We start from the raw sequence: 27627 nt of genomic DNA, 5'->3' as shown, positions 1-27627 counted from the left end.
TGTGGGACTCTGAAGCTGATGGACTGCAAAAGTCTTGGACTGTCAAAGCTTTGGGCTGGGAAATGTTGCTTGGGGGGTGGGAAATGGTTGGGGGGTGGGAATGGCTGGGGTGGGGAAGGGTTGGGGGTGGGAATCGCGAGTGGGAATGGGGGTGGGGGGAGGGATGATTGCGGGTGGGAATTGCGGGTGGGAATGGCTGGGGGGAGGGAATGGCTGCGGGTGGGAATTGCGGGTGGGATTGGCTGGGGGGAGGGAATGGCTGCGGGTGGGAATTGCGGGTGGGAATTCTTGGGGTGGGGAATGGCTGTGGGTGGGCATTTTGGGGCGGTGGGATCTTTTTGGAGTGGGAAATGAAATGGCTGTACTGTGATATTGTTGGGGTGGGAAATGACTGGGGTGAGAACTGGCTGCGGTGGGAGATGGCTGGCATCAAAAATTCTTGTACTCCGTAACTGCTGGCACTGGGGATGTGGGGAGGGGGAGGGACTTTTGTGGGGTGGCAATTCTGAGTGAGAAATTGTACTCTGATACAATGTTATACTCCAAAATCATTGGAACTGGGAGGAAAGAATTACTGGGGTGGGAATGTTGGGGGCTGGGAAGTTTTTTGGATGGGGAGGAAACTGTTGGTGGGAGGGAGCGGGGGGGTGAGAACTTGATTGGGGGGTGGGAAACTGATTAGAGGGTGGGAATTTTAGGGGGTGGGATCAGCAACTATTGTTAGGGTGGGAAATGGTTGGGAATATTGTCATTTATTTACTCTTTTGTACGTTTAACTATTAAATGGTTTGCGTTCGCTTTGCTACACCTCTGCCTGCAGTCGTTCATGCAGCACCAAAGCCCCCCCAGGCCTCCGTGCCCACCTCTGGGGATGTTGGGGTGGCTGCAGGGAGCCAAGAGCTGCAGCTCCTCCACACTGAACATCTCTAGCACAATCGCTGCTGTCATCATCTCTGCTGCCTTGTTTTGTTCCTGGGGAAGTAGTCGGTCACATACTGAGCAATGGGGGTGTTGAACTGGGGGCACTGGGCAGTACTGGTGGCACTGGGAGGTCCACTGCGGGGCACTGGGAGGCTAGCGAGGGCCGCACACAGCACTGGGGTGGCTCCAGGCAGCACTGGGGGGCACTGACTTTGCACAAGGAGAGTCCAGACAACGCCGAGAGGCAATGGGACCTTAGTGGGGAACTGCAAAGAGCACCAGGGGGCACCGGAGAGCTTTGGACGGCACTTGTGGGGTTGGAGGGGGCTCAAACAGAACCCAGGTGGCACATTTTAACTAACCTCACTCATTTCCTCTTCTGCAACATCTCACCCAAGGCATTCAACAAGCCCTTTTTTCCATCGGGGGAGACTTTCTCCTTCTCTGTTGCGAGAACACTGTTTCTCGAGATGACAAATATTTTTCAAACAAGCACCAATCAACCATTGTAACTAACAATTGAACAGCCCTGGTCCCCTGGAAAAAAACAAACAAACAACAACAAAAAAAAGCAACCAAAAATAAAACCAGAAAAGAAAAGCCTGTCCAAGGACCTCTCCTCACACACTTGCCAAAAAGGCCAAAAACATCATTCCACTAGGCAGGCTTACTGACAGAACAGCAGGCTTCCCTTCACCGTGCATCACGTGGACACAAACAGGCTGTTGGTGCACGGAAGGCAACTTCACCTGAGCATCTCACCACAGACGTTCCCTCCGCTCTGCTTTCCTGCCAAGATACAAGGAGAAAAGCCTCAGCTCATCCAAGCAACAACTGGAAACAACTCCAGAAAATTCTCCATTCCAAAGCACTTCCTGCAGAGGTACAAAGGAGTCCGCCAAAGGGAACACGTGCTCACGCTGTGGCCTTCGGAGAAACACGCTGCCTTTGTGCTCCTGGTTCCCCAGGGCTCTTCTTCATCACCTTCTGGGCACAGCACAATAGCTTTTCTTGTACAAATCTAGGCCCTACGTACCTTCCTCCACCCCAAAAGAAAGTCCGACATAGAGCTGCGGCGCAGAGATTGGATGCTGACAAGAGCACTAGAAGAGCAGAACAGGGGAAGAGCACACACAGACGAGACAGTAATAAAGGAGAGGACAACTTCTATTGGTGACTGGTTTCAGCGAAATAGAAAAATTACACTTTGTTTTAGGGAAGCAGCCTTAGGAGTCGATTCAATCTTTTTGAGAAAGTGGGAAATGGAAAGTTTCTGTGGGTAAGAACCCACATTTTGAATGAAAGGATGTGTTTGATGTAGGAGAGACATCTACAGCTGAGTCAGCTGTAGAAACGGGACACCATGTAGAACTGGAATGGCAAACGTAAGGAACTATGATCGAACATAGGAAGCTTGCGCTCCTCAAGTACTGCTTTGTTTTGTGACACCAGCTGATGCAAGTGGCCTTCCCTTGAAGCTCAGCCATGCGGAAGGGCAGCGGAGGAAGACAGAGCTTTAGAAGGCACCGACGAGAGGTACAGATACACAACAGCCACCTGGACTTGATGCACTGTCTTTCTACCTAGGTTTTCTCTTTGTTCCTTCCTGGGACACATCTCCTAAGCCCTAGCTGTACAAAAATGCAAGCAATCAGACAAAGAGATGGAAAAAGCAGGGGAGTTACCTTCCAAGAAAAGAGAGGAGGGTGAGCACAGGCAGCTTGAGACAGCGTCTCAGGAAAGTAGTGCTTTTCCTGAGGACTGCTCTGTGTCCCAGTTCTCCTTGCTATTTGTGCATGAAGCCCTCAGAAGGAAAACCCAGCCTCCTGCTCCAAGTAAGGGCATTGACCAAGCAGCCCCCAGGGCTCTGCCTGAAAGGAAGAAAAGGAAAAAAGGAAAAGAAAAAAAAAAGTAAGAAAAAGCATTGCAAAGCAACAGAGAAATAAGCATGAAAGAAAGAAAAAAATATTAAATAGCAAAAGGAAAAGCAAAGAAAATCCAATTGGAAAGAACAAAGAAAAAGAAAACTCTCTGGAAGGAAGAAAATAATGCCTTCAGGCATCTACCCTCTCCCCAGAAACTTCTTACGTCCAAAGAGCTTCTGCAGTGGGACCATGTGCAGGACAGCAGGCTTAACTCCTTAGGGTGCAAGGCCAAAAAAGCTTGGAGGCTGCAGCTCCAGGCCTGCCACAGGATGTCACAGCAGCCATCACCCGGGCTCCCACAACCTGTGTGCTGTCACAGTGCGTTTCCATGATGACGACGGGCCCCGCAGCCGCTCACCAGCCCTGCGCCTCACAGCAGCCCTGGAAGCAGACAAACTCAGCCTCATCCCGCTCTGGATTATGCTGAAGTGCTACTATTCAGCATTACTGCTAATTGTGAAGGGTTACCCTTCTGCATTAGGTTTTAGGGTCACTATTTTGGATTACGTTTAAAGGTGAAATGTTACCAATTTCTTCTAGTGCTAAGGTTTAAGGAAAACCCTTTAGGTTACAGGTGAGTGTTCGGGGCCAGTGTTTAGGATGAAGAGGTACCATATTAAATTAGGATGAAAGGCTTCTCTTTTGTGGTTTAACGCTTCTGATATTGGATTAAAGGATTCCCACATGGGGGTATGGTTAAGGGCTACCCTCTTGTGTTAGTATTAAGGGCTGCCCTTTTTTGATTCGGGTTAAGGCTTTCCCAGTTGCATTAACAGTAAACGGTTACGTGCTATCCATTTGGTGAGGGTTACATATTACCTGTTTGCTTTAGAGTGAAAGATTTCAGGTTTATGCATTTGAGTTAGTGATATGAGTTACACTACAGAGTAAGTGGTAGGCATAAGACAGTTAACAGGCAGACAGTTAACCTGCTGGTTAAGGGTTACATTTTCCTAGCAGGCTTAAAGAAAACCCATTAAGCAGGAGGGCAAAGTGTTAACATTATTAGACACGATTACACGCTAAGCCTTTCTTCTTTAAGTTTGGGGTTAAGAGCTTCACATAGGGGATAGTGTTAAGACCAAAGGGCTCAACATTTGGTTTAGAGGCAAGCCATCCTCTTGGGAAAAAGGAAAATAAACCAAAGAAAAGAACAGGAAAGAAAAGAATTAAGAAAATGAATAACAATAACAAACAAAGCAAAGCCAAGAAACATACTCTGAGAAGGAAAGGAATGCTTTCAGCAAAAAACAACATCATGCAAAGAAATGAGCAGGAAAGACAAAGGACCATCAGATATGAAACAAAGACAATGGAAAGCACAGCAAAAAGGCTCACTGCAGAAAAAGCAAAAAGGCTCACCGCAGAAAAAGCAAAAGGCAAATCAAAACAAAGAAGGAAAACAAACCAAAGCAAACCAAGATGAAGCAAACAATCCAAACAAAGGAAACAGATAAAAAAGCTCACCAATGCTTAGCCATGGAAAGAAAGAATGAAAACTGAAAAGCAACGCAGGGCCACGATACTAACAAAAAAACAAAGAGCAAACCAAAGCCAAGCAAAACCAGGAAAAATAAAAGAAAGACGAAGGACTGGGAAGCCAAGGAAAACAAAGCTAAATCCCTTGAAACCCTCACAAACACAGGGGAATACGCTTAGGACAGAAAAAGTTAGTTCAAAGAACAGAAACAGACGGGGAACGAAAATCAACAAAACTGAAAAGAAACCAATGCACTGCAGTGCAGAAGGAGCAGGACACCAAGGCAGAAACAACAGAAGAACAACCAGGAAAACAAACAGAGTAAACCAACATCAACCCATCCAGAAGCAGCAGCAGCAACACGAAAAAGCAAAGGAAATGAATACATGGTCATGGCAAAGCAGAGATGACCACCGAGTCTGCAGGAGGCCAAAATCTTTGCATCCGTGCCTGGGAGGAGGAAGGGGTAGCTGCTGGGCATGCTGCTACCTCCACCAGAGATGAGCCTTCAGGGTCGCCAGCCCAGAAGGAGTCTGTGGCTGCCAGTTAGAACAAAGCATCTCTCTGCAGGAAGGCAAAACACTTGCTTTACTTAGTGGTAAAATAGTAGAAATGCAATAATACAACTATCTTTTACTGTAACTGTAAATCCCAGGGTTTTCGACCTGAATCAACATGCATAGAGAACAGTCCCATGAAAGAACAAACAGAAACCTGAACAGAAAAGCCCTGCATCCAATCCAGATGCCTGTTGAACTAATACACAGTGCAAAACAGTTGGATTCTTCAGAGGGAAACACTGTCTTCAGCTGCCTCAGTTAAATCTATCCAAAATTATCTTGCAGGTTCTTAGTTCCTTACCATTCTTTCCTTCCCCACACTTCAAAACTACAAGCAGCTAGAACAACGTTCTCTGTAGAAATCCAGGACAGAAGAGTCCTGGTGGATCAGTATCAAGCCCATCTCACAGGAGGCCAACGCCCACTATTTCCTGTCTCATCAACACAGATCTTTGGCAGCATTCAATTGTCTTCCCTGTCATCAAAACCGGTATTTCAAAGCAAGTGAATCTAGCCTGTAAAAGCACATTTAGCCTCCTACAGCAATGCAGTAGTTTTGGGGATTGAGTTTGAGAACACATCTTTAGGCAAACACACCAATTTCCATGTGTCTGAACGTGCAGCCACCCCGACGCAGTGATCCTCCTTCCACAGCTGCAGACCCTTTCATTCCACATAGTGACCTCACAGGGGCAGAACGAACAGCTGTCTCCCTGCAACAAGAAGGAAACAAACAAACAAACAAAAAAAATAAAGGAGCACAGCCCCATGTCCAAGACTGTGTAAACTCCATGTATTCCAGTGACTGGAAGTAATCTGCAATATCAGCCTTCACCCTGGCATCACAGGCCCTTGTTGACCTATGACAGCAGTCTTGGTACAGGATTCATTGTGTTATACCCCGTTACCAAAGACATGATACCTGTGAGTGGGTAACACAACAACGGAGGTGAAGCCTGAGCCAGCAGTTTTCCTTACTGTCTCACTTATCTTCCTGAAAAATAGATAACCTCATTGCCCCTACTGCAAAAAGACATTTAGACACAAACTTCCATTCACTTTGACTGTGTTTGCAAGGATCTTATGAAGGAAAAAAATGGTTTCTTCTACAGTTAGCCAGAATAGGGGCTTCTTTGAAAGAACAACAGTGTGCAGACACTACTGCAAGCCCCCTGGCATCCTTCTGCTGTGCTTATGTAGCACCTGGAGCAAGCAGGTACTGTACAGCTTGTGAGGGATAACACTGCTCAGATAACAAGCGAGGGTGTGAGAAAACATGTCAGTAGGAGCAGTACACTCATAATGCAGCAACAAAGACCGGAGCACTGTGAGACAGGTAGCAGAGCGCTTTTGTTAGTGGTCAATGTTAACCCCATCCAGTCAGTGCTGAGCAGAATGGGGACAAAGGGTAGACTCCACAAACTGAAGATAATGTTTCCTCCTGGCTCAGCTATAATCATTTCTTTGGGTTTTTTTTTTTTCCTGTTCCTTGGTTTTGGTAAGATGCTAATAATTTATGCAAACTCCCCCATACACTACCAATTTCCATCCAAGGATGATATAAAGACTGCGATAAGCCCTTCTTCTGGACATACAATTTTAGAAACGAAATCTGTTAGAGATTTTGTGATGCAGATAGGTATGGGCAATAAAAGCGGAGGCAGAGAAAAAAAGAGCTGGCTTGCATGGCAGCAGGTAAACAATGTACCCAGGAAAAACACTTGTCTGTAACACTCACACCTGTATCTCATCCCACATAAGACCCAGAACATTACAACTTTAAAGTAAAAGTCTAACTCATCTATACTGTGTTGAGCCTCTAAGCTGTCTTTGCTCCTCTGCTTCTGTAATCTAAGCTCACTGTCTTTCTACTTAACAGGCAAACCTCATCATAAGAAGACAATATGCAAACTATGGGTGGAGTATGTATGTAGCCAAATTATTAAAAGAATTTTTTACTATGAGACAACAAACATATGTGAGGCAATGCTGTCTGAACTGGAAACAAGTGACTTTAACATACATACCAAAAAACTAGAAATCAAGTTTTACCATATTTGAGAATTTCTGGTTATGTAGGTTATGTAGGAATTAACTTAAGCTGCGTAGGAAAATCTGGGATGCCACATGAACCAGCCAGACCTCCAACCCCATCCCTCTGCATTACACAAAGGAAAAGGATAGGTTACCATTTATTTCACATAAAGAAAAGCAAGATAATCCTAAATTACTGAAAATCACCACGCTTGATTTTACAAATCAGGATGTAACATAGTAACTCTTCTCTCTAGCAACCAAAAAAGATAAATAGCAGAGGAATAATTGATTCAGAGGTCTGGAAGAGAAATACTGACATACTAAAAGCATGAGACAAATCCAGTATAGTTCAGACATAGCTGAAAGCTGTTGTCAGCCAAAGCCTCAGCAGTTACCAACATGCTCTGAAGATCCACTCCACTGGAGTTTCCTGAGCGAGCCCACAACACGGGTAAGCATCCTATTTACTCTCTTTGTCTCGCTGTGCCTAACTCTCTTGCTTATTTTGCTATTATAACATCTTAATATTATTTGATTATATAATATTCCTTTATATAATTGTCATTGATTATACAGATGTGTTAATTTTTTAACTTGAACACAATGCCTGGCATTAAAAAAAAATAAAAATAATCATAAGTTGTTCTTGTTTGAATCAAAAAATGGGAGAAAATCACTCGGAAGCAGAACATTCACGATTTCTAAAATCACTGCCTTATGAAGGTAAGTACAAAAGCCTATCTGCTAACCAGCAACCAGCCCAGCAAAAACTACTGAAATTATCCATCAACAATGAAGAGGCAACAATACAAGGAAAAGTACATCAGCTGAATTATTCACGCTTTAGAATACCAAAAGGTTAGATCTGAACTACCTGAGCCCCCAGGGTCAGCCTTTCTCAAGCTACACAATCATCTACTGCAGCTGGGACTTATTCTCTGTGTTCCTAAGCCTACTTCTTCAGTAGATTGGAAAGACTGGTTGTATCAGCTATAAAATACCAAGAGTTCAGGGTTCTGTGTTACATGGAGTGAAACTTCATCTTAGCAAAGACGATTCTATTTTTGAAACAACCCACTGTTTCCTGTGGATAGTAAAAATAAAATGAAATCCAACAACAGCTTGTGCTCTTAGCCTGTACTCTCAAATGTAGTGACAGAGTGCTCTAGAGCGGAGGTAAGAATGACATGAGTCCTACAGCAGTTAAAAACATTTTAAAGATAACAACATTCCTCTGAGGCAGTAACAGCAAGTGCAGTACGCTCTCCCCCCACGCCCCTGCTCACACAAGTAACCTGCTGCTGGTTGTGGTCCTGCTTGGCAGGAAGCTGCCCTACACCCACCCCAAGCAGCCTCACCAGCACAGGGCAGCCTAAGCCCAGCACCAGGCAGGGCACCCTGCATGGCATCTGCCAGGCTGTGGCTGGCTCAGCTCCCATCCCGCTGTGCCTGCAGTCCCGCTAACCCCATGCTACAGCAGGTGCTGTGTCATCACAAGACAGAGTGGCGACAGAGGCATATTCTCTATGGGTTCTGCCCTATAAATGCCATCACACAACCTGGCACTCTGAAGTTTACATGGATTAACACCTTGTGAGCCCCTCTCTTCAAGGAGCTAATTCTACAAGTCTGATTCCCACAAAGGCTGTGGGGCGATGACAATTGGCACTGTGGCAGATACCCTATCCTAAGCAAGATTGTGCTCCTAAGACACTCAAATTAGTGTGGCAGAACCCTACCTTATTTTCTGTTTAATCTCTGTATCAATCTCACGTGGATCAAAATAACAGATTCAGCACCTGAAATGAGTCTAGATTGAGCAAAGCTTTCAACAGAGGGAGCAAAGAAATCAAGACAAGATGATGCAATGTGATGGAGTCAAAGCAGCTGGCCAACCAAACACAATGTGCACGCATTTCCAAGCTGAGTGTGTACCTGGAGTTGGGATTGTATCATTCACTACCAAAAGAATTCCTGAGTACCCTCATAAAGAAAGCTATATGCTAACATTACTGGAGTCAGTTTTCATAAGTTAGTCCTCTTTAAAATTCCTAGATGCTTGTTTGCTTAATATGCACCATTTACTTCTCCGAAGTTGCATTTCCTTTTGTCTTTCCATTTGAAGGGCTTTGAAAAACTCTTTGAAATAGAAATTCCATGATTACTGTAATACACTTGGGTAGGTATTTGGACTTTCATCCAAAGACATTCAGTGCATTTTACTAAAATAAAGAATACTCAAAAACTTACTCCAACAAATTCCCATTGATTTTTATACCACTGGTTTTGGATGTTACAAGCAGGAGGTAGCAAAACACAGCTATTCAGCAATCCCAGCAAGTCAGATGGGCTCTAGGGAGACAAGAAGGGCAGTAAGGTGACAAAATTGAAGGGATAGGCTACTTGGGGAGATTACAAAGAAGTTGCTAAGGTATGCAGGGAGGAAGTTAGGAAGGCAAAAGTCCAACTTGAACTCAGACTGGCCACCGCAGTAAGAGAGTAAGAAATCCTCTTATAAATATATCAATGGTAAGAGAAGGACCAAGGAGAATTTCCATCCTTTACTTGATGCAGCGGGGAGTGCAACCACTGAGGATAAGCAGAAGGCTGAGGTCCTCAATGCCTTCTTTACATCTGCCTTTAAAAGGCAGATCAGTTATCATCAGGGCACTTTGTGTCCCAATCTGTAAGTCTGGGATGCTACACAGAATACACCCCTGGTGATTCAGGTGGAGACAGAGAGCTCCTCCTCCATCTGGACTGTCACAAGCCCAAGGGACCGGGCTGAAAGGCAGGTCATACTTGTCAAACCTCATCTCCTTCTATGACTGGGTGATCAGCCTGGTAGATGAGGGAAGGGCTATTTATTGATGTAATCTGCCTAGACTTCAGCAAAGCCTTTTCCATGGTCTCCCACAGTATTCTCCTGGGGAAACTGGCTGCCCATGGCCTGGACAGGTATAGCCTTCTTTGGCTAAGGAACTGCTAGAGGGCTGCACCCAAAGGGTAGTGGTTAATGGAGCTAAATCCAGCTGGCAACCCCAGGGGTCGGTACTGGGGCCCATCTTGTTTGATATCTTTACTGATGACCTAGATGAAGGGATTGAGTGTACTCTCAGTATGTTTGCAGATGACTCCAAGTTGGGAGGTGGTGCTGACCTGCCTGAAGGCAGAGAGGCACTTCAGAGGGATCTAGAAAAGCTGGATCGCTGGGCTGAGGTTCAACAAGGCCAAGTGCCAGGTCCTGCACTTTGGCCACAACAACCCCATGCAGTGCTATAGGCTTGGGGCTGAGCAGCTGGATGACTGTGAAGAGGAAGGGACCTGGGAGTACTGGTTGATGTTCGGCTGAACAGGAGCCAACAGTGTGCCCAGGTGGCCAAGAGGGCCAACAGCATCCTGGCCTGCATTAGAAATAGTGTGGCCAGCAGCAGCAGGGAGGGAATCATCCCCCTGTACTCAGCTCTGGCCACACCTCAAGTACTGTGTCCAGTTTTGGGCTCTTCACTACAAAAAAGGCACTGAGGCCCCAATGTCCAAAGAAGGGCAACAGAACTGATGAGGGGTCTGAAGCACAAATCTTATGTGGAGCGGCTCAGGGAGCTGGGATTGTTTAGTCTGGAGAAGAGGCAGCTCAGAGGAGACCTTACTGCACTCTACAATTTCCTGAAGGGAGGTTGTAATGAAGAGGAGGGGTTTGGCCTCTTCTCCCAGGTGACAAACAGGACCTAAGGAAACGGCCGCAAGTTGTACTGGAGGAGGTTTAGGTTAGACCTCTCTGAGGTTTTTCTCTCAGAGTGGTCAGGCACTGGAATGGCTGCCCAAGGAGGTGGTAGAGTCGCCGTCCCTGGCAGTGTTCAAGGGGCATCTGCATGAGGAGCTACAAGATGAGATTTAGTGCTTGTGGTGACAATGGTGATGGGAGGATGGTTGGACTAGATGATCTTGTAGGTCGTTTCCAATCTTGCGATTCTATGATTCTATGAAATATCAATGCAAACAGTAATAAATTTCTTCCTTCTTCACAGATCTTAACAACTTGGTTTCCACTTCCTCTCAATACTCTCTCTTCATCCAGAGGCCAGCAAGTCCTCTTGGATGCTGTCAACGGTTTATGGGCTGGTTCAGCCTGGTTCTGTGACTAGCGGGGTGGAGGGATCCACAGATCTGCACCTTTGGAAAAGGGAAACAGGGGACCCAAAATAATTGAAAACAGCAGCAACGATCTCAGGAGAAACAAACTAATGTACTAAATACAGTATCAGCAAAATATAATGAGAGAGAGGGAGTGTGTGTGAAAGGTGGATTGGTCTCACCACAACGCTGAGGTGAGAAGTGCAGTCCAGTTGAGCTGATGAAGAAAAGCAGACAGAAGAGCAGACGGAGAAGTGCAGGCGAAGAAGAGAACATCAAGTGACCTTGCCGGGAGTTACATCTCCTTACTGACCGCAAAGCCCCCTGGGGAATGTAGTTGTTGTTCTCCTCCAGACAGGCACCCGGAACTTGAGCATCCACAGTCAAACCTCCAGTGCATTACATGATGTTATGATGTGGAATACAGATAACCAAAAATCATAAAACCATGACAGATGCTTTCAACTGCTCAGCAAAATTAAAAAAAAAAAAAAAAAAAAAAATCAGAGAAACTGTTCTCTACTCTGGGAGCGTTCCAAAGCTTTCTGACCCAGAGTAAAACTAGGAAAAAAAAATGTGAGGTACCCAATTGTTAGAACTACCTTTTTTTTTTTTTTTGTGCACATTACATATTTTCACATTTATCAAGATTTCTTGGAGATCCTAGAGAAAAAAAACAAAGGACGTTCTTCCTCCTTTCTCCTATCACTTCACTACTACTTTGTGCTCCTCCATGACTGTGACACTACTAGCATATTCATTATTGCTTCTATTTTTAAAATAAGAAACATATATATTTTTTCCATGCAATTCCTTTGGAAATTAGTAATGGACAAACCTCAAGCTTTTGAGAGGTCTGAACTGGTCATGAAAAGCATCCCGAAACTCAGAGGCTTATCCAAAGCTAATCTGAAAATTTCCAAACGTCTTCGCTCTAGAGAGAGGCACAGAAACCCGTTGGATCAGGACTCCCATCACTAACTGGGCTCACCTCTCTCACTCTGCTCCCTCACCAAACATCCAGGACTGGTTTTTACCATGTCCTTGCTGAAGAGCACACAAGATACGCAAGCACACCGTTCTCCCTAGGAAAAACATGGCTCCTAGGCATCTACACTGCAAACCTATAAACAGATGTTTAAGTCTTATAGGAATCAGAACGACTTAAAACGTATGCCTGAGGCCCCTGTTTAGCAGTAACGGCTTGCTGAATTTGGGCTCACAATATGATTCCAACTTGTCACCTTCCTGCTTTCCAACTGCCTTCACTGTGCTTTGAAGCTAAGATCCAATGCCTTAATGCCCTTATGTAACAGCATCTACTTCATCAAACACAGAGGAAGGAGCGTCTCAGTAACATACATCACACACCAGCCAGGCTGGTAAAGATAGGTAACTCTTCTGTGACAGCTTCATCGGAACCTTATTGTATTAGCCTTGGTATCACCCGGAACTCATTCCATTCACTGCTTTGAGGGGTCAGAGCCTAAACTCTACTAGAAGACCTGAAATCATCATGAAATCAGGTACACCTGATACGACCACACCACTAAGGCTCCTTTGCTAAACTTCAGTGGTTCCCAATGCTTGCTTAAAAAAATAAAATCCAGCGAGAATATCAAGTGCCAACACTTTCCTCAGTATCCCAACATCCCTGCCTTGTCCATCTCTGGCCAGCAGGACTAAATTCAAAGCAGCGCAAACCACAATTCCACACAGGTAGCCTGAAGCTATGTTTAATCTTGCAGATCAGAGCTCAATAAACATTGGCTTGGCACAAGTCACTCACACAGAACAGTGGCTCTGCTATCACCAGTACCTGCTATACATCAAGAAGGAACGTGCTGAGGAAAATGAACACAGCAGCATACAACATAGAGTTCCTCATGACTGTCAGCACTGAAAGCAAAGCAGGCTGAAGAAAAAACCTCAGGTAAATCCATAGAGGACAGCAAAGCAAGGAGGACGAAGGACATGGACTGATCCTGAACCAAACACATTAGACAACAAGAGCCTTGAGAGGACTAGTTGGTTACACAGATAAACAGTACGCACGCCTGAAATGGTGATTTCTTCTGAAGACTCTAGTGTGTTCCTCATCAAGAAAAAAGATAATACATTAAAAAAAATCAGGATGGATATAATTTGAAAATTCTTTTCAACTGACCTGGCATCCTGGGACAAACTGAAGACTAGACAGGACACCAGTACAGAGAAAGAGAACCAACAGCATAGGGGGGTGCCACAGAGAAACCGGAAAGTGACCAAATCTCTGCTCAGATAGAAACTGCTGTGTAAGGCAGAAAGCTGATGGTGATACCTTCTGCCAATGAGGAGCACAGTGGGAGGATGAGGATGGATGATATCTGCAGCACAGACATTCACAACGTGGCATAGCCTAACACAGAGCTACAATTCCAAAGTGATTATAAGGTTTTATTTAACAATGCTGTTGTGTGGGACGATTCAACTGCTTCAAGCTCAAACAAGCTGCAAGTGACTGATTAATCAATAAATCTCAGCAACCTCAAAACCTGATTGTCTTGGAAAAAATAAACAGAACACGCCATCTCAAATAACATATAATCAATCTACAGAATTTAATCCAGCAGGCAGTCCTGTGACCAAATTTTGTGCTGGCAGCAGACTTTTCTTATGACCATTAGGAACATTCCCAGTTACAGAGCTACCACAACTTGGGCAGAAAATATACAGACCCACCTGGGAGAATAGAAAATAAAGAAGCAATTTACCCTCCCCTTATCCAACTCCTCTCTCACATTTAGAAGTGAAACTACAACTTTAAATGCCAGGAAAAAATGAGGGAAAAAAAAAAAAATCATCTGGTATTTTCCAGGCAAACACCAAGATCATAGAATCACAAAATGTCCCAAGTTGTACGGCATCCACAAGGATCATCAAGTCCAACCTCGTGCTCCAGGAAGGACCACCCAAACACAAACAGTCTTTAAGCTGCAGCAGCTCAGGACCAGGCCCACAGCCCTGGGGAGCCTGCTCCACAACCACTGGTATCAGATGCAGCAAGCACAGGGAGCAGGCAGGTAGGCACAGCAAAGCAGCAAAGACCAATCTCTGAGAGGGGGCCTGCTTACAGAAGTAAACCTGGGGCCTACCTACAGAAAGCCCACACCTTTCACTTCCAATAAAGCTCCACCATTTTGACAGCCAAAACAGAAACCAGCATTTCACTTCTCATGAGTCTTCCCTGAACTCCCAAATAAATGGTTACTTGAGATGCCCTATTGCACTGCAACTGCTCATAATTAACAATCAAAATTATATCTTTCATGACATAAGAAGCTCAATTCTGCTTGATGGTAATGACAGTCTTTTCAACTGGCCTGGCATCCTGGGGCAAACTGACAATTAGACAGGATACCAACATAGAAAAAGAGAACTAACGGCATAGGGGGGTGCTACAGAGGAACTGGAAAGTGACCAAACCTCTGCTCAGGTAGAAACTGCTGAGTGAGGTAGAAAGCTGATGTGTCCTTTCATGTTATGAAAATCACAGTTGGCTTTCTGACAGTCTCCTGGATGATTCTCCCAAAAGCACCCTGCACTTATTCTGAAGAGAGAAAGAAAGGAAGGCTCATGGAAACAGGCACACAAGGCCTGCAAGTGTTCCAGATCATGCCAGAGATAGGACCACCACAGTGCCAAAACACAATTTATCACTAAAGGAAACATTTGAGAGCATATTCACAACTTCTGCATAAGCTGTAATGATTCAGCATATTTAGCTTTCTTATCATTCAGTTGGAGAGGGCAGATGCTCTCACACATCAACCAGCAAGCACTTGGAGGAGCCAGCCCTCTGGTTTTTTCAGTGACAGACATCACTACTGCTGGCTCTGACACCTTACCATGAGATGCTTCAGTTTACTAACATGGACTTCATTCTTTCCATCAGCAGCTACTCCTAAATTGACCTTCATTCATACAGTGACACCATCAACTTCTAGCACAAGCTGACCTGCAAAACAGAGAAAAGAAAACGGGATGGCAACAAACACAGAGATAACAGAATCACAGAATGGCCAGGGTTGAAAGGGACCTCAAGGATCATGGAGCTCCAACCCCCCTGTCACATACAGAGCCACCAACCTCCACATTTAATACCAGACCAGGTTGCCAAGGGCCCTATCCAACCTGACCTTCAACACCTCCAGGGATGGACGGCCATCCACAGCCTCTCTGGGCAGCTGTTCCAGCACCTCACTGCTCTCTCTGTAAAGAACTTCCCCCTGACATCCAACCTGAATCTTCTCTCCCTCAACTTCAAACCATTTCCCCTTGTGCTGCTGTTATCTACCCTTTCAAAGAGTTGATTCCCCTCCTGTTTGTAGGCTCCCTTTAGGTACTGAAAGGCTGCAATGAGCTCACCCCGCAGCCTTCTTTTCTCCAGGCTGAACAAGCCCAACTCCCTCAGCCTGTCTTTGTAGGGGAGCTGCTCCAGACCCTTATCGTCTCCATAACGTGTTAATATTCTTTAACAAAAAAAGCAACGACAATACGGAAGGGCAGCTGCAGCAACGTATCAGTACATAAAGAAATGTACATAAAGAAGCCCGGCCCGGCCGCGGCGCCCCCCCCACCCCCCCGGAGCCGCCCGGCCGCGGCAGCCCCCCCCCCCCCCCCCCCGGAGCGGCGCAGCACGGCCCGGTCCGGCCGTGTGTGACAGAACGCACACACACAAAAAAAAGCAAATAAGAAAGAAAGCCATAACATAAGTAACGGCAGAAACACCAGTGGAATGGGAGTATATTACAAAGGTAAGAAAAGGACTGCTCACCATCTCCAAGGATTTACACCCACAGAACTGACTCCGGAGTGGAGAAACTTCCAGAAAAAAACCCTTCCCCCGTGGCAATCAGCCCTTAAACGAGCTCTGAGAGGGGCAGCCAGGCTCCACCCCTTCCAGCCACGGAGCTGCATTGCGTTCACCTGTGCTCCCAGGGCTGACCGGGTCCTTTCCTCAGGTGCTCAATCAGTGGTTCAGGCTGGGATTCAACTCTTCTTATACAGCATAGCAAAGCAAAGCAATAGATGAAAGAAAAACAACAAAAGAAAACTAGCAGGATTCTAGATGAAATAACACAGAAAACCTGAGGAAGCAAGGCAGAAGGCTAGGTTATGGCTGTGTGTCTGTCTGAACAGCTGCTCGGTGCACCCATCACAGACAGCTACATAGAACTGGGCTCCAGAAGCACTGACAGCTCCTGTCAGCTTCAGTATTAAAGCAATCTGATAAACTTCCAATTCCATATTTCAAGTACTTCAAAGAAAAAAGCATTAAAGCTGGCAAACATATGATGGCTTCAGTTAACAAACACGAAGTTAAATGGCACTTAAGGAAATAAGCATCCTTAAATTACTGCACCTCTTTTAGTTTATCCAGAGAGGCTTCTAGCTCCTTTAGAGCTTCTTCTCATTCCCGGAGCTGGAAAAAATCAAGGAAAAAATGTTGAAACGGCTCCAAAACCTGTCCAATTTTCACCTAATCCCAATTTTGCCCTGCAGATGGGGTATTGTTTTTATTTACGGTGTTACACAACAGGTGACTAAAGTAACTGATGTAGCTTTGAAGTAATATCATTCCATAAAATATACTGTTTTTCTTTGAAATCTCTCTCTGAAATGAATTAATTCATACATACATTGTAGGAGGAATTTTACTAGCTGTGGGAATGGAATGTTGTATTCTGTAACTTATCCTTAGAAATAAGAAGAAGTAAAATTAGAAGTAAAATATTATGTATGTTAGCAGCACGTTTTAGAAACATTTTTTACTGAATTATGTGATTAATTCTTTCTTGCAAAACTGGAATAGTTGTTAAATGTTCTAAACAATGAGACTTAGAGCGTGTTAGAGATTAGAAAACATATTGTAGAGTTGTTTTGTTAGGATAAGAAACTCCCAGCAAGAGAAAAACAGATTTAGCAAACACCAAAGAAGCCAGGGCCTCTACACAAGGCCGGACTGTCTCACTCTGTGAGAAGTTGGGATGTGACAGGCAGGCATCAAGATACTCCCCTGTCTTTCTTTCAAGCTTATCTTTGTAGAAAGAAGGACAAGCAGATATCTGCAGAATAATGATCAGGTGTGAAATAATTAACTACAGATTCACACTCACGCAGCAAAAATTTATGTTTGTTTAGTATTTCCAATGTTTAGTGAAGCATCAAGAAGATTGCGAACCTAAAGACCTCAGCCAATAAGGAACTAGGGAGAAGGAGATAAGCCAGGGAATAGGGAATTAAAGATGTAACTCTGTTTTCTATGTGCTCTCCTGCTTGCAGGAGGCCTGCCATTGCAATTGCAAATAAAACCTGCTTTATCAGAGATTCTGTCCTAGAAAATTATTTGGATATTTCCTATATTAGCCAAAGTCAATTGTAGGTTTGGATACAGCTGTAACTCCTTATTCTCCCTGAGAAACATAAGATCTGTGCCTCACTTCCAGCGTTAGGAAAGACTATCAATGAATATACAGATGTTATAATTAAGAAATATCCAGGAAAGTTAGGCTAAGTAAGATCATTGCTACAAGAGGATAATAAATGGAAAATGCTTACCAATGTTGTAGGCTCACACTATTTTCCACAAGGAACGATCTCCAGGAAAAGATCCTTCCTCAGTGGCAGTCAGCACTTAAATGGGATCTAGGAGAGGTGCAGACAGACTCCACCCCTTCCAGTAGTACAGGTGAATTACCTTCACCTGTGCTCCCGTGGCTGACACATTGCTTGTCTCAGGTGGTCAATCAGAGGTTCAGGCCATGATTCAGCAGTTCCCATACACTTAATGATACCCAGAACATCTTAAAGTAAGGTAGAACTTTTCAAATATCACCATTTAAGAGTGGCACAGGAACTGCACATTTGTAAGGCTTGGTTTTCTGTTGCTATCAGAAGTTCCATGCAGTGGTGAACATTTCAGTCTTGCCATTGTCTCTACTACTAGCTTCTTGTGATGTTTACTTCTATTTCTGATAGCTCAGCATGAGTGTCTGAGAGCTGAAAGGGACAGTCTCAGGGAGACAGTAGAAAATGAGCAAGAGAGTCTCCAAACTGAAATGGAGAGTTTCCAGGAGACACTCTGAGCAGAGAGGGAGAATCTCCAATCTGAGAGAGATGCCCTCCGGTCTGAGAGGGATATTCTCAAGTCTGAACAGGATGCCCTCTGAATCGAGAGAGACTCCCTGCAATCTCAAAGAGAGAATCTCCAGGTTGAGAAAGAGAGTCTCCTAGCCAGGAGAGAGAATCTCAAAACCTGGCAAGAGTGTCTCCACACTGAGAAAGAAAGTCTCCAAGCCGAAGGGGAAGATCTCCAAGCTGAGAGAAGGAGTCTCCAATCTCAATGAGATGCCCTCCGAATCGAAAGAGACTCCCTGCAATCCAAACTCAACACCCTCCCGTCTGAACGGGACACCATCCAATCCTAACCGAGACACCCTCCAATCTGAACTAAATGCTCTCATAATTAAACAAGACAGACTCCGAGCCGAGCTGGAGGGTGAGAGCATTGGAACTGACCAACCTGATCAACCACAGGAGGCACCACAACTGATGTCAGTTGCCCCTGTGAGAGGACGGAAAACAAGATGAATCTCAACTCAGTCAGAAGAGAAGAAAGAGGAGCAAAGAGGTCCAGAGGAGTGGCTCTGAGATCCAGGGGAAGCACCCCTGAGTCCAGGGGAGGGGCCCTCAGTAAGACCACGGTCATCAACGCCTATGAGGGCAACAAGAAGTCCTGAAAGAGTAAGAGGTAGCAAGATATTGTTACCATTGTTGATCGATCTCTGAAAATGAATGAAATTCGAAGTCTGAGAAAAGACTTTTCATGTCACCCAAATGAGCCTATTGCCACCTGGTTACTTCAATGCTGGGACAGTGGGGCCAACAGTGTGTGGCTAGATAAGATAGAGAGAAGCTCGCCAACTGGGTGGCATTGCTAGGGAATCAGCCATTGATAGAGGCATTAGTACATGCCAGAACCAGGCCTTCACCCTCTGGAAGAGGATGCTGTTAGCTGTAAAAGAAAGATACCCCTTCAAAGACGATCTGATGCCTGAGAAAAAGAAATGGGCTGATATAGAAAAAGGCGTCCGTTATTTGAGAGAATATGCTGTGGTGGAAATGCTACATAGTCCCGATTTCATTCCTGATGAGCCAGACCAAGAGCATGATCCTGAGAGAGTCAGGTGTACACCAGATGTGGTGTACATTCACAAAGACTGCACCAGAAAGGTATGCCAGTACATTTGCAGCAATGTATGGCAGAGGAGAAAGAAGACCCCTTATAAGTGAACTGATTAATAAACTTCAAGACTTTGAGTTACATTTACACCCTCTACAAGTTTGTGTTTCAGCCATTGCAGAAGTAGCTGAAAAGCTGAACAGAATGGAAAGCAAACAAGAAGATATAATAGACAAACTGTCAACTGTGCCTAATGCTGATGGATCCAAGGTGGTAACAGATGCATCGAATGGGAACCAGAATTCCCAAAACAGCCTACTGGAGGGCCTGATCAACTTGGTTTCCTCCCAGCTGGTGTCATCCAATGTCTCTTCTATCAAAAGAAGACGTCCTCCTGCTTGAGCAAGTGACAACAGTAAGACTATGTCACATTTTGCCTTGTGGCATTACCTACATGACCATGGAGAAGATATGAAGAAGTGGCATAAACAGTTCAAGCTATGACTCAACAGTTCCCATTCACAGGGCCATTAAATGACAGATGTGTGTCACTGGGAGTTGTAGGTGTGCAAACAGCACTCTGCATACCCAGCTGTGATTTCAGCCTTCGCTGTCTGGGCTGCTCACACAGATCTCAGCATCTGCTGTGTCAGCACTGAGATCCGTGCTCCCCAGTCTGTTAGAAGAGTCACCAACCAGCACCGAGGACAGCCTGGGATCAAAGTGTGAGGACTATCACAGGTCATCCATCAGCCTCCCTTGGTAGACATTCACGTTATTCATTTCCTTTGCTCTGTGGCTGTATCAGCACTTTAAGAGCACAGCCTGAAGCTGTGATAGAGCGCCTGGGGAGGGGTGCAGCCCTGCAAGCACAGCTGGGGGCAGTTTGGCTGTGGGGTGGGGCAGAACCAGTCTCCACCCCTCCCTGACTCCATTTAAGGGCTGGGAAGCACAGGGGCAGCATCTGAACCTGGGGAGTGCTTCCTTTAGAGTGTGGGGTGAGTCTTACTCAATGGGGTGGGTGATCCCTTCCCTATTTTAGGGCTGTGATCTCTCCCTTTTCTAGGGTCTCCTGACTACGTTGGAGGGCTGGCAGCCATCTGTACATGGAAACTGCTTCCTTTAGTGTGTGGGTGAGTGTTGGTCCTTGGAATGGGGTGAGTGGCTCTGTTTTTATTTCAGGGCTGTGATCCCCTCTTTGGGGGATCCTAATGTCATTTAAGGGTGGTAGCTGTAAGGACAGCATCTGAACCTGGAGACTGCTTCCTTTGGGGTGTGGGATTCCTGCTTTATTTCAGAGCTGTGAGCTCTGCTGTTCTGGGGGAATCTCAAGCTGGATTAGAGCAGCTGTATCTGCTATGTGCGTTGCTTTCTCTTCAACGCTTCTCACCTTGTAATCTCTAATCTGAGGCTCTAAACGTAGTTTGCCTGCTCCCACATCAACCCACTTTATGGCTGTAATTCACAGTGCTATGTGTTAATTTCACCCATGCAGAGTTTAAGGGCATTCTATGCATCATTATGGTGTATTAAATTACGGTCTGCGTCTCTTCTGATTTCATTTCTCAGCTCGGTGGAGTTTAAGGATTTCCTGGGCTTTTCTTATCAGTGGTGTGAGATCTGTGCAGCAGGTAATGGAAAATCATGAGCCCCATGTTGGTGCACTGCTTGTGTGCAGGTAGGTTTGCCATGTGGTCTAACTCCCCCACAATGAATGTCCACAGCTGGAGCAGGTTGCTCAGAGCCTGACCCAGCCTTGCCTTGAAAGGGACAGTGCATCCACCATGTCTCTGGCAACCTGTTCCACTGCCTCACCACCCTCACTGTGGAAGACATTTTCCTTATATCTAACCTCAATTTTCCTTTTCTTTCCTTTAGGTATTGAAAGGCTGTTACCAGGTTACCTTGGAGCCTTCACTTCTCCAGGTTGAACAGCCCCAGCTCTCTCTCCTTATAGGAGAGCTGTTCCATCCCTCGGTTCATATTTGTGGCTGTGCTCTGGATGTGCTCCCACAGCTCCATGTCTCCCTGCACTGAGGACTCTGCATCTGGACGCAGCTCTCCAGGTGAGGCCTCACCAGCGCAGAGCAGAGGAACAGGGATCACCTCCCTTCACCCGCTGGCCGCACATCTTTGGATGCAGCCCAGGATGCGGTTGGCTTTCTGGGCTGGAAGGGCCCATTGCTGGTTTGTGTCCAGCTCCCACCCACCAGTACCCCAGGCCTTATGGGGCAGGACTACGCTCAGTCCTTTCATCCCCCAGCACATTTTGGTGGTGGGTGTTCCTTCATTCCAGATGCTGACCCTGCACTTGGATTTGTGCTCACTACTCAGCCTGTTGAGGTCCCTCTGGATGGCATCCTGTCCCTCTGGTGTGTCACTGCACCCCATAGCTCAGCATCATTAGGGTGCACTTAACCCCACTGTTTATGTCACTGATGAAGGGGCAATCCCAGATGTTTGTACAAACCGGGCATAGAACCCCTTGAGAGCAGCCCTGTGGAGGACATGGAGATCCTGGTAGATGAGAAGCTGGACATGAGCCAGCAGAGCATGCTTGCAGCTCAGAAGACCAACTGTATCCTGGGATGCATTAAAAGAGGGGTGGCCAGCAGGGAGAGGGAGGTGATCGTCCGCCTCTGCTCAGCTCTTGTGAGGCCCCATCTACAGCACTGCGTCCAGGCCTGGGGCCCCCCGGTGCAGGAAGGACGTGGAGCTTTTGGAGGGGGTCCAGAGGAGGGCACTGAGATGATCAGAAGGCTGGAGCACCTCTCCTATGAAGAAAAGTTGAGGGAACCGGGATTGTTTAGGTTGGAGGAGAGAGCTCCAGAGAGACCTCATCACAACCTTCCAATACTGAAAGGGAGGGCATAAGCAGGACGGGGAACGGCTGTTTGTGAGGGTGGATAGTGATAGGACAAGGGGAAATGGTTTTAAACTGAGACAGGGAGGTTTAGGTTGGATATGAAGAGGAAGCTTTTCACACAGAAGGTGGTGATGCACTGGAACATGTGCTTTAGAGTGACTTCCAGGAGGATCTGTTCTGCGATTTGTTCCCAGCAAGAGGCAAGACTGACATATTAGTAGTTCCTAGGGTCATCCTTTCTATCTGTCTATTACACCCGTAATAACAGGTGCGCTGTTGCCTTTTTTCTACTCACCAAGGACTTCACCTGACTGCCATGACTTCTCAAATACCATTGAGAGTGGCTCGGTGACTGCAGGGGTAAATTCCCTCAGAACTCTGGGACCCACCTCGTCGGGACGCAGGGACTCCTGGATGTTTGGGTCCTCAGGTGATTTAGAGCCTGATCTTCCATCACAGTGTGGAATGGGGAGGGGGGTTGGTGGGACTGGAATTGCTTCCTCAATCTCCACCTACAAAACCAAAGGTGAGGGCTGTGAAGACGAATGCAAAAACGTTGGGTACCTGAGCCTTCTCCTTGTCTGTTGTTCCCAGCTGCAGTGCTGCTGGTAAGCAGCACTGTGCAGAGAGCGTAGCCACGTTGCTCTGAGAAAGGAGCACTACAGCGCATGTTTGTGAAAGAGGCGCATATGCAGGGCAGTGCCTTCATTACTGTGTTGCATCCAACAGTGGCAGCGGAGAGCTGAGTGGCAGCTGCTCCAGAGCGCTGTAACGACTGCATGGAGGTGCGTGGGTCTTCATGAGAACAGCCAGGAACTGAAGTCTGCGTTTCCTGGGATGCCTCGGGACCTCACTTTGCTGACTGGTAATTGTCTGCTGAACAGGTAAGGGCAATGCACACCCACCAGTGTTCACCCATTCCATAGCATGGCACAACATGGTGCTCCCAGAGCTCTTATTGCACTTAATGGTGCTCAAAAGGCTGCCTGTCCTTTTCTTTCTGTGTTCTCCTTGTCTCTGGCCTTTCACTGCGTTGTTCTCCTTCCCTTTGCCTTGGCTGTTCCTATTACATTCTCTTGCCCTCCTGTTTTTGTGTTCCATGCCACATTCTCTTGGCTATTGCCCTTGGCTTTCTTTGCTGCATTCACTTCAGCATTCAGTTTTGGCATTCCCTGCCACATTCTCTCGCCCTCCTGTTTTGGCATTTCCTTCCGTGTTCTCGTGGCCATCATCCTCGGCATTTCCTCGCCCTTCTGTTTTTGTGTTCCATGCCACATTCTCTTCAGCATTTGGTTTTGGCGTTCCCAACAGCATTCTCTTGCCCTCCTGTTTTGGCATTTCCTGCCATGTTCTCTTGGCCCTCGCCTGGGCATTCCCTGCGGCATTCTCTTTGACCTCCTGTTTTGGCGTTCCAGCCGCATTCTGCATTGGCCTTCTTTGTCGTGTTCTCTTTGGCCTCCAATTTTGGCACTTTCTGCCACATTTTCTCTTAGCCCTCGCCTGGGCATTCCATGCCATGTTCCCTTGGCCTTCCGTTTCGGTATTTCTTGCTTTGTTCTCTTGTCCTTTGCCCTTGGCCTTTCCTGCTGTGGTCTCTTTGGCTGTATATTTTGGCCATTCCTGTTGCGTTCTCCTTGCCCTCACCTTGGCATTCCATTGGGTGCTCTCTTGGCTTTTTGCCCTTGCCTTAACCTTGGCTGTTTGCTTTGCATTTACCTTGGCTTTCCATGGGAGTTCTGCTTCCCTTTGCCTTTGGCACTCTGGGAATGGCTGGGAGGCAGCGTTCATGTTAACCTTGACCCGAACCCACAGCTGAATGGGAGTTCTCACAATAATTATGTTAACCTGCAGTGTATCTGTAAACCAAACCCTTAACCCAAAGTTAAAAACGTCCCTTACCCTAAATGCTGACATAAAAATAATGCCCCATATTTTCTGTCAAAGTAACCTTAATTGTAATTGTAGAGCAGAATACTGTTGTTAAACTAACTGTAACTTCAAACGTATAAATAGCATTAATTATATCCCTAACGCTCCCTTGTGTCATCATTAGAGCAACATGCGGCGGGTGCAGCCCTATATATGTGGGGCAGCGCCTTCATTACTGTATTGTGTTCAGCAGGTGGCAGCAGAGCCGCGGTCCTCCCGAGTGCCGTAACAACTGCACGGAGAGATGAGCGGGTCTTTATGGGAACAGCAAGGGACCAGAATCTGCATTTCCTGGGATGCCCCGGAACTTTACTTTGCCGTCTGGTAATCGTCTGCCCAGCAGGTAAGGGCAATGCACGCCCACCAGCGTTCACCCATTACTTAGCGAGACCAAGGTAGGGTTTCCAGAGCTCATTTCTACATTTCACGGTGCCCCGAATGCTGCCTGTCTTATTCTTCCCGCATTCTCCTTGCCTCTGGCCTTTCACTGCGGTGTTCTCCTTCCCTTTGTCCTGGCTTTCCCCGTTGTGTTCTCTTGCCCTTCCATTTTTTTGTTCCCCCTGGCATTCTCTTGGCCATTGTCCTCGGCCTTCTTTGCCACGTTCCCTTTGGCCTCCTGTTCTGGCGTTCCCTGCGACGTTCTCTTCGGTCTTCAGTTTTGGCGTTCCCGTCTGCGTTCTCTTTGGCCATTGCCCTTGGCCTTCTTTGCCACGTTCTCTTTGGCCTCTTGTTTTTGCATTCCCTACAGCGTCCTCTTTGGCCCCTTGCTCTGGCATTCCGTGCGACGTTCTCATTGGCTTCATTTTTGGCGTTCCTGGCTGCATTCTCTTTGGCCGTTGCTCCTGGCCTTCTTTGCCACGTTCCCTTTGGCCTCTTGTTTTGGCATCCCTTACGGCGTTCTCTTTGGCCTTCAGTTTTGGCCTTCTTGCCGTGTTCTCTTTGGCCATCGCCCTTGACCTTCTGCATTGGCCTTCCATGCAATGTTCTCATGGACCTCGCCCTCCATTTTGGCCTTCTCTGCGTTGTTCTCTTTGCTCTCTGTTTTGGCGTTCTCTGCAGCCTTCTCTTCGGGCCTGACCTCTGCCGAGGCCTTCTCTTTGGTGTTACCACGCCTTCGCCGTCCCTTTGCCTTTGCTGTTGCCTTCCATTGTGTTTCATCTTTGCCTTTCTCCTCTGTTTTGGTGTTCTCTCGGGTGTTCTCCTTGCCTTTCGGTTTTGCCTTGGCCTTCCCTAACGGTCACTCTGAGCATAATCCCAATATACCTAACCCTAATACCTTCACCCTGATCCTAATGAGCTCTGAACCCCAAATGCAGTGCTAATTGTAACCATGACTGTGTAGATAACTGCAGTAACTGTCCAAACTAACCCTGAACCTACCCTTGAATTGGGCACTAAACCCATCTGTAACCTTCTGTGTAATACTAACAAAAACACTTACAGCTTCCCTGTTAAACACTCCTAACCCTAATATTACTCAATTTGTCAGAGTAGTGTTTGGCTCCCATGTTTTGTGGGGGCGGGCTTACGGTGAGCGTCGTTTGCGTCTCGGCCTTCCTCTTTCTAAAGCGTGTCTCTCTGTATTACAGGTGAAGATCCTTCGGTACTCCCAGTCGATGACTTGCCGCACTTTCCAGGCTTTCCACACTGACCGCCAGCTCGGTTCGGTCAAGCCATTACCCACATCCCCCGGTCCGTTCCCTTTCCATAGTTTTCCTTTCGCTTTGCCACAAGCCCCTACCACCGCCCAAGATCATCGCAGGCAATGTGGGGACGTGGCACTCAGTCTCATTATAGTTCATCCCATTGGCCTCAGCACAGCAATCCAACACACCCTTCCTTAGCCCCCTTCTACTCCCAGGCCAACCAACGCTTCCTTCCGATGTGATTTGTGTTCCTTCCCAGCCACTGTGAGACTCGTGCCCCTTTGTGGCCATTTTGAGAGTTGCGCTGACTTGAGCGTGTGCAATCAATTTATCTCAACCAAATTGGTGTTAGCTTTGCAGTCATTTTGCATCAACCAAAAATTGGCTTTGCATTCAATTTAATTCAACCAAATTGGCTTTAGTTTTGCATTCAATTAATGTAAACCAAATTGGCTTCAGCTTTGCCTTGCTTATGGGGTTGGGTTAGCTTTGCTTTGTTCGTTTCTAGCGCAGGGCTAACCCAACCCCATAACCAATGCTCAAGGCCTGTTGGAGGCAATCCGTGTTCCTTCCCGGCCAGTCTGAGACTCGTGCCCCTTTGCGGCCATTTTGAGAGTTGCGCTGACTTGAGCGTGTGCAATCAATTTATCTCAACCAAATTGGTGTTAGCTTTGCAGTCATTTTGCATCAACGAAATTGGCTTTAGTTTTGCATTCAATTAATGTAAACCAAATTGGCTTCAGCTTTGCCTTGCTTATGGGGTTGGGTTAGCTTTGCTTTGTTCGTTTCTAGCGCAGGGCTAACCCAACCCCATAACCAATGCTCAAGGCCTGTTGGAGGCAATCCGTGTTCCTTCCCGGCCAGTCTGAGACTCGTGCCCCTTTGTGGCCATTTTGAGAGTTGCGCTGACTTGAGCGTGTGCAATCAATTTATCTCAACCAAATTGGTGTTAGCTTTGCAGTCATTTTGCATCAACGAAATTGGCTTTAGTTTTGCATTCAATTAATGTAAACCAAATTGGCTTCAGCTTTGCCTTGCTTATGGGGTTGGGTTAGCTTTGCTTTGTTCGTTTCTAGTGCAGGGCTAACCCAACCCCATAACCAATGCTCAAGGCCTGTTGGAGGCAATCCGTGTTCCTTCCTGGCCAGTCTGAGACTCGTGCCCCATTGTGGCCATTTTGAGAGTTGTGCTGATTTCAGCATGTACAGTCAATTAATCTCAATCAAACTGGCTGTAGCTTTGCAGTCATTGTGCATCAACCAAATTGGCTTTAGCTTTGCCTTGCTTATGGGGTTGGGTTAGCTTTGCTTTGTTTGTTTGTACCACAGGGCTAACCCAACCCCTTAAGCAACACCCAAGGGCCGTTGGAGGTCATTTGCCTTCCTTTCCGGCCAGTCTGAGACTTGCATTCTGTTTTGGATGGGCTGAGATCTAAACTGCTTTTGAGGTGGATTGCAATACATAATGTTTTTGAAAATGTAATGTCACTAATGGGGTATGGAGGCTCTGAGACCTTTCTCTGGTTAATCTGGCGTATGTAAATCACGTGTGTTAAGCTGTATGGAGGAAGTGTGTATTGCAATTCTAAACTGCATTGTGCCACATATTCAATCTGTGTCATGCTGCACCTGTAAACTGTGTTGTGCCATGTACAGAATATATGAATGCTGTGGCTATAAACTAAGTTTGGGAATTGTAATGAATATGGGTAACCCTGATGTACTTCCCAAGGTATAATTGGTGGTATACTTTCTGTGCATATGATTCTGTGAAAATAGTGCTTTAACAAGTACTATTGCTGAGTCATTTAATGCTGTGGAGTGTCTTGCTTTGTCACAATCACGAATTGGATCACACTTGGAGGTAGGTCTGAGAGGTAGGTATGGAGGCTGGGGGTTAGGCAGG

At 46.3% G+C, this 27627-nt stretch overlaps 1 protein-coding gene and 1 long non-coding RNA gene across 17 annotated transcripts; one reads left to right on the top strand and one right to left on the bottom strand.

The window, feature by feature from the left end:
- Nucleotides 1-250: 250 nt before the first annotated feature.
- LOC149916325 (uncharacterized) lies at nt 251-15972 on the bottom strand. Its single transcript, XR_016469958.1, has 4 exons — nt 15874-15972; nt 14945-15054; nt 3010-5599; nt 251-2792 (listed from the first exon to the last, which is right to left on the bottom strand). It is a non-coding gene; the product is annotated as an uncharacterized LOC149916325 (long non-coding RNA).
- LOC149916324 (uncharacterized) lies at nt 15733-27627 on the top strand. 16 transcript variants are annotated; one of them, XR_016469955.1, is made up of 7 exons: nt 16462-20279; nt 20348-20414; nt 20851-20959; nt 21160-22577; nt 22877-23031; nt 24270-24419; nt 25666-27627. XR_016469955.1 is itself a non-coding variant. In XM_090147802.1 (6 exons), exon 6 carries the CDS (start codon nt 23075-23077, stop codon nt 24020-24022), a length of 948 nt encoding a protein of 315 aa, XP_090003928.1. In that variant the 5' UTR covers nt 16462-20279; nt 20348-20414; nt 20851-20959; nt 21160-21347; nt 22447-22577; nt 22877-23074; the 3' UTR covers nt 24023-24253. The 16 variants fall into 16 exon arrangements, 13 of the variants coding, with proteins under 13 accessions (XP_090003930.1, XP_090003928.1, XP_090003931.1 ...); XR_016469956.1 differs by having other exon boundaries at nt 24267-24419; XR_016469957.1 differs by lacking the exon at nt 24270-24419.

This window comes from Phasianus colchicus, chromosome 11, assembly GCF_987193195.1.
Source record: "Phasianus colchicus chromosome 11, bPhaCol1.hap1.1, whole genome shotgun sequence".
Taxonomy (NCBI): domain Eukaryota; kingdom Metazoa; phylum Chordata; class Aves; order Galliformes; family Phasianidae; genus Phasianus; species Phasianus colchicus.
Note: the sequence above shows the minus strand (reverse complement) of the source record. Positions and strands in the feature narration are given on the sequence as shown.